Source organism: Megalobrama amblycephala, linkage group LG16, assembly GCF_018812025.1.
Source record: "Megalobrama amblycephala isolate DHTTF-2021 linkage group LG16, ASM1881202v1, whole genome shotgun sequence".
Lineage (NCBI taxonomy): Eukaryota > Metazoa > Chordata > Actinopteri > Cypriniformes > Xenocyprididae > Megalobrama > Megalobrama amblycephala.
Genome location: NC_063059.1, coordinates 25,854,267 through 25,866,960, shown reverse-complemented (window position 1 = coordinate 25,866,960; position 12,694 = coordinate 25,854,267). Strand labels below are relative to the sequence as shown.

The window sequence follows — 12,694 nt, the reverse complement described above, 5'->3', positions numbered from 1 at the left end:
GACTTCTTTATTCAGAACTGTGAGATTTAAACTCACAATTGCGAGTTATAAAGTCAGATTTGTGTGATATAAACTCGCAATTCTGACTTTTTTCTCACAATTGTGAGTATAACTTGCAATTGCATGTTATAAAGTCAGAATTGAGATAAAACTTTTTTTTCCCTCACAACTGGACATTATAACACGCAACTGCGAGTTTATATCTCACAATTCTGATTTTATAACTCGCAAGTCTGACTTCATATCACGCAATTCTGACTTTATAACTCGCAGGTCTGATTTCATATCACGCAATTCTGAGTTTATAACTCGCAATTCTGACTTAATATCCTCCACGCCTTTTTTTTTTAATGATTTTGGGGACCTTGCATTATCCACTCAACAAAGATGTTTACTGTTAGCCGCTCTCACAGCGGCAAAAAAATGTTAGTCAACTGTTGGAATCCTCCTCACACAAACGAGCGTGGACAGTGTCTTTGTTGGACATTATTTCAATGGAACTCTCAACTTCTCATATGCATGGATCCAATTTTAAGACTGAATTTATGGCATGCTGCTTTTGATATTGTCTCAACTTTTTTAACATCAATGTAAACCTGATTTTTTCCATTTTTATTTAATTAATTTATTCATTTTGTCATCCTTCTGTTTTTGTATTGTATGTCTGCTTCCTTGAGGTCTACTGGGGGTGGGTTCTGGATTTGTATGGTTGTGTTCTTTGGTTTCTTTGCCTTTGGATGTGGGGGGAAGACCCAATAAACAATTGTTAACAAAAAATATCACACAATTCTGACTTTTTTCATGTAATTCTGACTTTATAACTCACAATTCAGAAAAAGTCCCAATTACCTTTTTATTTTTTATTTCATGGCAGAAACAAGCTTCCATAAATAATGTTCCAAAAAGAGGCAAGAACATATTTTACATCTTTTTATATCTCATTTGATTTAATAGTTAAAAACAGAATTTCTTTTTCTTTTAAATATTTCTTTTTTACATCATAACCTTTTTTTTTTTTTTTTTTTTCAAAGTATAAGTTTGGTAATTTATCAAACTTGGCTTTTCTTTACATTTTCTTCTCTAAACAACATGAACTCCAGGTGGGTGTCTGTGAGTGACTCATGGGAGTGGGTGCTAGAAAGGCCACATCCGCAACAGACAAACAGGCTCTTCAGATCACCCTTTCCCTTTAAGAGCCCGCAAGCAAACACTTGCCAGAATGAACTGGGCTAAACTAAGCTGCCTCGCAAGAGCAGATTCCTTGATGCTTATCAGTTTCGTGATTGAGTGGAATTACAGTGAGTCTCATGGGCCGTGAGACCTGTCCACCCTCGCACTGCACGCGACCGTGCCCTTACACCAATCGCTTACTCTGTTATCGATTAAGACCAGTTTAGCGTCACTTAAACTTTGTTGAAACATCCTCAAAGAGGAGAGGAGGGAGCAGGAGAGGACAAGGAGCGAAAAACAGATACTCTGGCTAAAGTGAGTCCCGCGCGCCGCTGTTCGAAGCAGCATCCTTTAATTATGTGCCTATGAATAGAAGCTCCAACACCACAGAACAAGCGCCAGCTACCCAACTGGCCGCCATTTTCTACCCTCGCCCTTTTGTTTTTCGTCCAACACACACTGTTGAGCTGGATTTCCTCTCTTGATTTTTTTTTTTTTTGGTGGAGGTTTACACGTTCCAGTCAATGTCAAGACACCACATTGTTTCTTTTCAAGTCGGCCTTTTCACTCTCTGAAATCAAAACCGTCCGGATGGAGCTGCGGTCGGCCCTGAGGCCAGAGTGACACTTTCCAGTGGCTTTAACATAGTTAATTTTGGACAAGCCAGGCTAGGCAGACGAGGCTATACTTCTCACTTAAAAATCAAGCCGCCGTTCACGCTCCTTCACAATGCTGAGAGGGCATTTCTTGCAAATCTCAAAGAGCTGTTTTTGATCATGTGTTAATGATGTCAGGAACGTAAATTACAGCATGGATGTGAACACCGGTCACAGGGAATGCTCAGCCTGACCTTGTTAGTCAGCATATCTGGAGACTCTTTTCTGTATCAAGGACTACGGGGATTTCTTCCAGCCTTCCTGGTGCCAAACAATTTCATAACTCAAAACAATTATTATAGCCCTTTCGATTTATGCCCGAGCAAATGAGGTGATAACAGACACATCCCATTATTTCTGAATAAAGCTGACAGGTAAAGGTTAAACTGTTTGAAGTTCACAGCACCCCGCTGTTATCTAAAACAAGTCGCCCCAGAGCACTCTCCACATGAGGGCAGAGGACGCCTGATAAAGGGCCATGCTGGGGCTCAGCACTCGAGGAACCAGGGCTGGGACAATCTTCAGTGAAAGAGTAACTAAAAACATTACATTAACCCTCCACATGAGATAGAGCGAACCAAAAGTTGTGATTCAAGTTAGCTTGGTTGGATTTGTACTTTCAATAATTTCACAGACCCAATTAAATACACACACATACATATATATATATATATATATATATATATATATATATATATATATATACACACACACACACACACACACACACACACACACACACACACACACAACCGTTCAAAAGACTGGGGTCTGTAAGATTTTATTTTAAAAGAAATTAATACTTTTAATCAGCAAGGATGCATTAAATTTATCAAAAGTGAAAGGAAAGACATTCATTTCAAATAAATGTTCTTTTTGAACTTTATATTCCTCAGAGAAACCTGAAAATCATTGTTTCCACAAAAATATTAAGCAGCAATGTTGAAAACAGTTGTGCTAATAATAAGAAATGTTTCTTGAGCACCAAATCATGTGACACTGAAGACTGGAGTAATGATGCTGAAAATTCAGCTTTGCCATCACAGGAATGAATTACAACTTAAAATTTTAGCCTGGGTGATCATGAGAGGCTTCTTTCAAGAACATTTTATATAGCTATAACATGTTTTATGTGTCAGAAGGAAGTATATTTTGTTTAGAGAAATATTTATTGATTAAATACAACGTAACTCTCTGAAAGCTATAAATTCACAAACACACTTTTGCTGAAAAATTTGACTCATATAATACATCTTTCACACTTGCTTTCACACCGTCCTTTTCAAGCACATAATTCTCTTCTGACTCTCTGTAGCATTTCCGATCAATATGACAGTTATGTCGTCAAATTTGTTTTTACTGAGACCTTCAATTTTTGGATGATCTAAGAAAAACACACATTTGCATTACTATTTGTAGAAGTAATGTCCCTGAGCAGGCCTTGATAGTTGACTGTATGTTTGCTTTGCGCTGCGATCCCTAGCTTTTTCTCTAACTGACTCATAAAGATAAAATGACTTCTGGGCTGAGAGTCCCAGTGCAGTTGTGGTGGTGGGACACTGACTTCACCTACACCTTCTGCTCTACACATACTAATGGGGAAAAAGGTGGCTTACTACTCTGAGGTCTACAGGTTAACCAATAGCGCCACCTAGAGACAAACATGTTATGTCCAAAGCCAGGTCAGTACAATCTAATTAGAACTGTCTAATTCACTGCATTTTCTTTCCTCATCTTAGAGGAGAAACAAAAGCAAAAGAATGCAATAGTTTAATAATGTTGAAAAACCAAGGATAAGAACATGGGGCTTCCAAAGTGAGAATAAAGAACGTATGTATTTTATAGATTAGCACAAAAAACTACAATTACTAAAAGCAAACAAAGCCTGTTTGTTTTACCCAAAGAAAAAAAATATTGCTCAGAACTTACTCCTTAGATACATTTTTAGATAAATTTTTTACGCTCCTGGGCAAAAAGAATTGGTCAAGTCAAAAATATGGCAAAATATTTAGTGGTCTTTAATGGTCTTAACCATTTTAATCACAAATTTCTGTTCAGGAAATTAGCAAAAATTGCACAAATACTGTAGATAAAGCAACTTAGCATGGAATAGCCTTCCCATTTTTTTCTTTAAATGTTTAAGCTGTGTGGGTAAACTTGCAGACAGCTTTTTACAGGAAGAAGAGTCATTGTTGTTCCATTCAATGTTAATGGCTTCAAACAGTTCATGAGTAGTTGAAAAATGTCTCCTAGTTAGTTTGAGTTTAATTTAAGACCAAATATTCACTATAGGGTTCAAATCTGGACTCTGACCAGGCCAAAATATGAGCCTGATGGACTTGTTGAAAAATAACATCTGATCATTCCTCTTTAGATAACTTTTCAAATGTAGGAATAAAGTCATTCTGCAATATTCTCCTGGACTCCAAAGCATTAAAAGACTTTTCAGTGAAGTAGCTCACCAATACCAACAGTTAAATAGACTCCCCAACAATGACACCATGCTTCATTGTGGTAGAGATGCATTTATTATTATATTTCTCAACAGATTTTGAAAAGGCTCTGCTCTGGCGCATCACCATGTAACTCGTGTTTTATTGTGTGATTCATCACTCCACACACAACTTCCCATATTCTGCCAAAAATCTTCATTCTGTCTTTGATGTTTTCCTGAGACAGCAGTTGCCTTTTTTTGCATTTGCATTTGCATTTGCTTACATTGTGCTAATCTTCTGACCAATAATATGTAGTTAACACAATTAAAAGATTAGTGTCTAGCCATTTTGGCCCTTTTTTTCTAATGAATAATAAAAAATAAAAAAATTGAAACAAAAGAGACAATGACAATAACAGTACAGCACTATAATTATAATAAAATATAAATAAAATAAAAATAAAATGCAATTAAAATGTAAAACAAAGTGAACGTCAACACTGTGTATTTATTTTATTTTTTTAAAAATGAATTAATGAATCAATCAAAAATTATTAAGTTATATGTATTTGCTCTAAACTACTCTTTGCATAAATCCTCTTTATAATATCACCACTCCCAAGCTCAATCGCGGCTCACAGGCCCGAGTTTTATGGCATGGCTTGGCATCAGTTCAATATTTTGCGGTTGAGGCAGAACATCCATCAGGAATGTTTTGATCTACTAAGATATGCAACATTTCCTTATAATTTTTCAGTAACACGATGCACAAAACATCTGAACCCAGAGGTGTATACTTATGTACACCATGACTCATCCTCAATGGAGTCTCCCAGTGTTTGTTAGTAAGAACAGATATGTGAAGGATTTCACTTAGGGCAATGGCTATCAGTAGCTTTCAGCACCTTCTTATTAGAAGGGCCTTCAATCTGCAACACACGCCTCACAATGAGCCATTGTGACTTGACTGGATATCCGGAGAAACAAACATAACTATATGTAAAATTAAAAAGTGATCAGATAACTGCCTATCAAAATGAGCCAAGATGCTCGTTCAAGGTCAGGTTGAGGACATTCCAGCTTTAGTGTTACTGTATTTTTTCATAAAACCCAAAGAATGGTTGGAGCCATAGCTTAGTGCTCCAGACACATCAAGTAATAAGTACTCAAGGAGAAGAGACATTCCTCAAAAATAAAAAGTAATTCTAAAATCCTGAATGTAAATAAAAAAAAAAAAATCAAGGTGATAAATGCAACAAGTAATGAATGACAGCCCTCATAATGACTAAAGCATGTTTTGATGTGGCTGACTAAATGTTCTAAGAATTATGAAACTGTCCTACGCCTTCTGAATAGAGTGAAGACATTACAGCTCTTCTCATCTTTGAGATGACGGGTTTTTCAGTGCTTAGTGTATCACATCCAAAAGAGGCCGAAGGCTTTGTTACCTCAATACACTTCAGGAGAGACAGACATGAACAAGATCAATGAGAACTAAATATTCCACTACGTGTTAAAGAGAGACAAGAGGGAAGAAAGATAAGGATGGATAGAGAGGAAAAGGAGGGGAAAATGACAGTGACTGATGTGCTAGAGGGCAGTTTCTCCAGAAGACACACAAAGGCTGTTTTATAGAACAACAGATCTCACATGATCTCAAGGGCTAAGCAGACAGTAACGTTTAGGGAACAAGATGAGGTTACATGCAAAAAGGTGACATGACTAACACCGCCATCTCCTTCTCAAATGGACCATGTTCTGCAGGTTTGTATCATTCTATTTTCCCCCCTTGAAGTCCCTTTATAATATTTGACAAGCCTTCCTGCATTGTCCACCCTCAGAATTCAATGAATACTTCACCCCAAAATTTCATTTGTACAATGTTTATTTGTATACCCCAATTTGTATAACTTTAGAAGACTTGAAATATATACAATACATATATACTTGAAATATATACAGTCCAATCCACTTCTATTATATAGAAAACAGTAGTGTCAGCATTTCTATTTAGAACATTCAGTTGTGTTCCATGTAAGCAAGAAAACGTACAGGTTTGGAACAACGTAAAAAATCGTATTTTCTGGGTGAACTATCCGTTTACACAGGCAGCTTCTAAATGAATTAACACACTGTTATGATTAGGAATGGGTATTGAGAACCGGTTCCATTTTAGAACCGGTTCCAAATTTCCAAGAACCGATGATTCGATAAGAAACATGCATTTCGATTCTGCTTATCAGTTCCTGTGTGTGCATTTTAAAGGTGCCATCGAACGTTTTTTTTACAAGATGTAATCTAAGTCTAAGGTGTCCCCTGAATGTGTCTGTGAAGTTTCAGCTCAAAATACCCCATAGATTGTTTTTTATGAATTTTCTTAACTGCCTATTTTGGGGCATCATTAACTATGCACCGATTCATGCTGCAGGCCCCTTTAAATGCTCACGCTCCCCACCCACGGAGCTCGCGCTTGCCTTGAACAGCATAAACAAAGTTCACACAGCTAATATAATCCTCAAAATGGATATTTACGAAGTGTTCGTCATGCAGCATGTCTAATCGCGTAAGTACAGTGTTTATTTTGATGTTTACATTTGATTCTGAATGAGTTATGCTCTGTGGCTAACGGCTAATGCTACACTGTTGGAGAGATTTATAAAGAATGAAGTTGTGTTTATGAATTATACAGTCTGCAAGTGTTTAAAAATGAAAATAGTGACGGCTCTTGTCTCCGTGAATACAGTAAGAAATTATGGTAACTTTAACCACATTTAACAGTACATTAGCAACATGCTAACGAAACATTTAGAAAGACAATTTACAAATATTACTAAAAATATCATGATATCACGGATCATGTCAGTTATTATTGCTCCATCTGCCATTTTTCGCTGTTGTCTTTGCTTGCTTACCTAGTCTGATGATTCAGCTGTGCACATCCAGACATTAATACTGGCTGCCCTTGTGTAATGCCTCGATCATGGCTGGCATATGCAAATATTGGGGGCGTACACCCCGACTGTTACGTAACAGTCTGTGTTATGTTGAGATTCGCCTGTTCTTCGGAGGTCTTTTAAACAAATGAGATTTATATAAGAAGGAGGAAACAATGGAGTTTAAGACTCACTGTATGTCATTTCCATGTACTGAACTCTTGTTATTTAACTATGCCGAGGAAAATTCAATTTTTAATTCTAGGACACCTTTAATGTAATTAAAACCATTCAAGCACAAAAGACTTGCGCGAGTTGTCTCGCGCTTGAATGGTTTAAAATCACTTTTTATGTGAGCGCACTTTGGATGTGTGTGTAGCACAGAAAATCGTGCGCAAGTCGTCTCGTGCTTGAATAGATCCATGCAGCTCTTAAAGTGACAGCAGCCTAACATTCCTGCTGCAGTCTCTATAATAATACGAATCAAACATAAACAACAAAAGACAAAGAGAAAAATCATTCTGAATAACTGAATAACTTTTGTAACTATATTTGTAATGTAAATTTTCTTTATAAAAAGCAGTGTTATTTTACGTTTGATTAGTTTCTGAACCCGAATACCTGAAAATCTTAAAACACTATTTATTGTATTTATTTGTTGCGACTGCTCATTTTTTAAAAATGTGAAGGAGAATAAGAATAACAAGAATCGATAAGAATCCGAATGAATAAGCAGAATCAGAATTGTTACAATTCAAACGATACCCAACCCTATCCCTTACCACTATTTTTTAATAATTTTAATGGAACTGTTAGGCGGAACCGGAACCGAAAAATTTCTTACGATTCCCAACCCTAGTTATGATTGGCTAACCTCCATGTACCAGTGCTGTACCAAGTCGGTTATCAGAGCAGCTTGGTCTAAATGATCTGGGTTGACTAGGGAGGGAACTTTGTGTAGTGAACAGAATGCTTCTGCATTCTATATAAAACTGTTTTCATTCAAAAGAGCAAGGAACATCCACAACATGTCCCCTTTAAGACCATGTAAATGCCTGCCACCCAAGTTCCTGGAGTTTTGTGCTTTGGTAGGACTCAGTGAGGCATCAAAATGAGGTGTTCACTTACCACTCGGGTTAAACGCCATACAGGATATAGGCTTATCATGTGCTGGAAAATGCGCAATCACTCCTTCTCCATCAGAATCCTCACTAACAAGAACCTGAAACATACACACAATAAAGCTACAGTAAGTTGATGAAGCCACATAAACACAGTCTGACTTCTCGTTTACCTCACGTCTCAGTGTTTTAGACACATAGCTGGTCGTTGGCTCTACAATGCCTGTGCAATCTGATCTTCACAGTTACCTAAGATTTAATCAGTTTAACAAAGATGTGTTTTGGCATTTTGTTTAAAACAAAGTGCGTTTAAAAATGTTTCCACGTCTATTTTTGTGATCATCATCCATTCCCCATCATGTCATTCAACCCTAAACATGTTGCCCTCTTGCGGGTGCTTAACAATTATCCTTGTGTCTGCTTTAATCCACACTGGAAGATTTTAGCTTTAAATGACGTATGGTAGGCAAAATAGTTTCATTATGGAATTCAAATAAATTTGACTAAATTTTTAAAAGATGTCCACAAATATGTTGGTGTGTTTTATGAACACGGCTTCAAAGAAAGTAAGACTAACCCACATGACCACTGTGATCAATGTGCATATTCTGCCAAAGCCCACAGCGCAACAGTACTGTATCAGACAGGAAGAAAAAGTGACATGTTGAAGGAGTTAAAACAAACACAGCAGGAGGAAACTCTATAGTGTCTTGATACCCAAAAGAGATTAATAGCTCCCAGTTAAAAAGAACCGTAATGTGAATCCGTAATTCATCCCTTTATGTGCATTACTACAAGAAAAGAAAAAAACGATAGAGAAAGAATGTTCAACTTTTCTTTATTTACTCAATAAACCAAATATATAATTAATGAAAAACAATACAAAACACAACATTGTGCAGAGATTTAAAATTCAATAGGAATTCCAATATTTTCAAATAGCCTATCAACCTTGAAAGCAAGAAAGAAAAAGTAGAGTGTGTTGCTCATAAGGGGCTATTCTCTGGTCAGTGGTCCTCTGTTAAGTTTGCTCATGAAAGAGATTATAACTAAGCCCAGACATGAGACAGCCGGAGAGAAGAGTGATAAATCTAGCGGAGTGTTGCATTAAGGAGCAAGGCAGCTTTTAATAGGATCCAGTCCAAACAGAAAACAGCTATGCTCTAAAACCCAGACATTTATTTCAGACTGCAAAAAATGCCCCCGTGACACAAACCAGATCGCTTTTATTGGGGGCAAAAAAGACAATGTTGTTCTGTACAGGAAAATAATATTGCTTCGGTAAAGTATTTGTGTGTGGATAGATCCGAAGAGTAAATAAACTTGCAGGAAATACAAAGCTGAGAGTGGATGATGAAGATGAGGGGGTAGGGGCGTGTCCCCTGAGACTGGGAGTGGGGGAGATGGGAAAACGAGAAGAGAAAATGCCAAGACCACTGCTGGAGTCACGGGAGAATGGCATTGACAGTAAATTCCGCAAATCTGTTTCGTGTGAACACGAAAACATAACCAGTCCGCTGTGGGAGGAGCGCAGCTTTTTGGCTTTAGTGTGAGTTGCGATGTAAATGCAGGAAACCTCTCTTAGAAAGTGTTGACTCTGGCAAATCAGCGTGATGTAGGTTTATAAACAAGCAGAATAAAATCACACCTTTAAATGAGAGTAACGTGTTTATCAGGTCACGCTAGACTCTCGAAGGTTAAACTATCATATTTTTAACAGCCCACTAAATGGGAGGATATATTTACATGGGTCAGAATCAATAGGATAGCAAAACCTGTTCCAACTTAACCTCTCTCCAAGTAAAAATCCTTGAACAGGAGAACTGCAAATATTATAGCTAGCCTTTACACCGACTGCTCTATTAAAGTGATCATGTGTCACACACCTACAAGTCCTCTTTTAACACACATTCAGGCCTTGGTGGAAAAGAAAAAGGATGGTAGATCTTTTCTGTAATGCTCCTGCAATGACCTGCCTGTGATCTCATGCTAAAAGGCTACGGTTGTGCCAGCCAAGGGGGAAAGAGCCACAGGAAGTGGTTAAATCATGAGATCAGGAGACTGCGGCCTGGCACGGAGTCTGTGAACGAACAGTGGAGCATGTGCTCTTATGACAAGGTGATGACAAACCCCTTGGGCCACAAGAAGCTCTAATACTGAATGAGTTATGAATGGGATTAATGGATTATTTATCTCGGAGAAAAGAGGAATGAATCCGGGTTCTTGAGGATCAAGGTCACATGGGTGAAGAAAGTACCATAAACAGTGCTAAATCTCATCAGACCTCCATCCTTGGCCAAACCGTACTGATTATGCTCAAAGTCCCTTTAAGACAAGTCATTTCGCTCGGCGGCCATATTTGAAACGCTACTCGGGCATCCAAGTGCAGCTCCTATCTCTTTGAATGGGGAAACATCAAATTCTCCAAAGCTGTTTGCCGAGCTTTCGGTTAAATTTCATATTTGAAATCACCAATGAAATCTGACAACAACTGTCTCATAAATTTTGTTTCTAAACGCTCGAATCATGGCAAAAAAAAAAAACGTATTTTTCAGGCTGGATCAAGCTAATGCGCAGTCCTAAACGCACAACTCTTGTGCCTCATTTCGGAGGTGCGCGTCTGACTGTTTCTATAGAAACTGGAGCTTCTAATGGCCGCTGCATTGACTTTACCAATCGGTGATTGGCTCTTATTTAGAAGGCAGGACTTATTCCGCCATATTGCGCGTTGCACTTTCTCCAATTCAAAACAATAGGAGTGACGCGTCTTGTGTTATTCTATAGTCTTTGTTATGCTGTATAAGTGAGCATTTCTTACCTGTCCTTCTCCCACAGTGTGTGTGTCTATGATGGTGACCACGCCAGGTTGGTGAGGGCTGCGGCGGGTGCCACTGTGGGCAGTGCCCTCCTCGTCAGGCACCCCTGATGGCAGCGTACCAGCAAGTTGGGTCACAACCTTACCCACCATGGTCAGGCCCGTCTTCAACGTCTGACAGGAAGACAGAGACACAACATTACAAATAGAAATAAAAATGCTGTAGTGATTTATGATAGCAATACTTTTTTTTTTTAACAATATAAAAGAAAGCTATGTCATTTATCCAAGAACTGAACCCAAAAACAATTAAATTTGGCCAAAAAAAAAAAATGTATATATCAGGCAAATATTTTTTTGAAATGCTAATTAGCATTAAGTGCTGTTTAAATGTAAGTGTTTTGGTCAATAGTTTCAGCCATCCAAAAACTTTTTTTTTTTGGTGCATCACTTATTTAGGAACACTGTAATTTGTTTGGATTTCACCTTTGATATGTTCTGATCTTTAACCATAGTTATCAATTTGGGGGATGATGTTACAGCCAAACCAAAACTTTTGATAATTACTTATAATTGTAAATGACTACCCTCTTTATATGTCATTGTGTTTTTATTTAATAAATATAAACTCATGAATAAATTCAAAATATTTGATGAAAGTGGTCAGTACCTTGGGAATATTTTCTACTGACATTTATTGTATGAATAGATCTTTTAAAATCATAATTTTGAAAAAATGTGGAATAATTTTATGCTTGTTTTGAAGTAAAAAATAAATGTATTTTTTGTTTTATGATTCAATAATTCATGCAAAGGGTTAAAAGACAAAAACATTTTATTCAGCAACATTTGTGCAAGCCAACCATAAGTTCTATTGCAACACTCAAATCAATACCGCAAACAATGTTCCCACATACAGAGATTTTGTTGAGCAATGACCTAAAAAACATGTTTGCATGTTTGAGGCAATGTCAACAGACAGGTGTGTGAGTTAGCCGTGTAGGCTAACGGTTAGCGTTTGTGTGAGTGTGTACTCATAGATATGAGCTGAGAAGAGATGTCCGAGTTCTGGCACAGCAGTCGGTGCAGTGTCTGCCACCAGCCGGCTGCCCCCTCCCCTTGCCAGCCCTGATCAATGGGGACTGTTTGGATTAGCACTAAAAACTCTAACTGCAGTGATTAGAAAACACATTAGTGTTGATCAATTAGGAGGCAAACGCTTCTCTTAATAATTGATGGGCAAAGCAATTTACACACAGTCAGTTAGTGGGCTTGTCAGAGCATTCTCCAAAGGGCCCAACAAACAGAGGCGCCACGAGGTATTGACGCTGCCGCTTGGCCTGAATGCCTGATTAAGCTCTCCGGGGCCTTGGCAGACAGACACATACATACAGCAACTCTCACTCCATTAAGTGAGAACTAGAGGAGACCCTACTTAAGCTGTGCTATCCACTTACCCCAAACACAGTTCACAACGGCAGAGGTCTGAAAACAGAGCCCTGGGGCACCCCGCTCACGCAGACTTGTGGCTGGCACAATGACATCTCTCTTTTGGTCACATCGCG

At 38.0% G+C, this 12,694-nt stretch overlaps 1 protein-coding gene and 1 long non-coding RNA gene across 6 annotated transcripts in view; one reads left to right on the top strand and one right to left on the bottom strand.

Annotated features, from left to right (window-relative positions):
- bcas3 (BCAS3 microtubule associated cell migration factor) overlaps positions 1-12,694 on the bottom strand; it is a 272,896-nt gene that overhangs the window by 222,721 nt on the left and 37,481 nt on the right. For all 4 annotated transcript variants that reach the window (XM_048162169.1, XM_048162167.1, XM_048162170.1 and 1 more), the window contains exons 12-13: positions 11,133-11,303; positions 8,322-8,415 (exon numbers count right to left, since the gene is read on the bottom strand). In XM_048162169.1, coding sequence (XP_048018126.1) covers positions 8,322-8,415; positions 11,133-11,303 — 265 coding nt within the window. The remainder of the gene's footprint in view (positions 1-8,321; positions 8,416-11,132; positions 11,304-12,694) is intronic.
- On the top strand, positions 3,324-11,709 carry LOC125249787. 2 transcript variants are annotated; one of them, XR_007180642.1, is made up of 2 exons: positions 3,324-3,508; positions 11,150-11,709. It is a non-coding gene; the product is annotated as an uncharacterized LOC125249787 (long non-coding RNA). The 2 variants fall into 2 exon arrangements; XR_007180641.1 differs by lacking the exon at positions 3,324-3,508 and adding an exon at positions 8,423-10,432.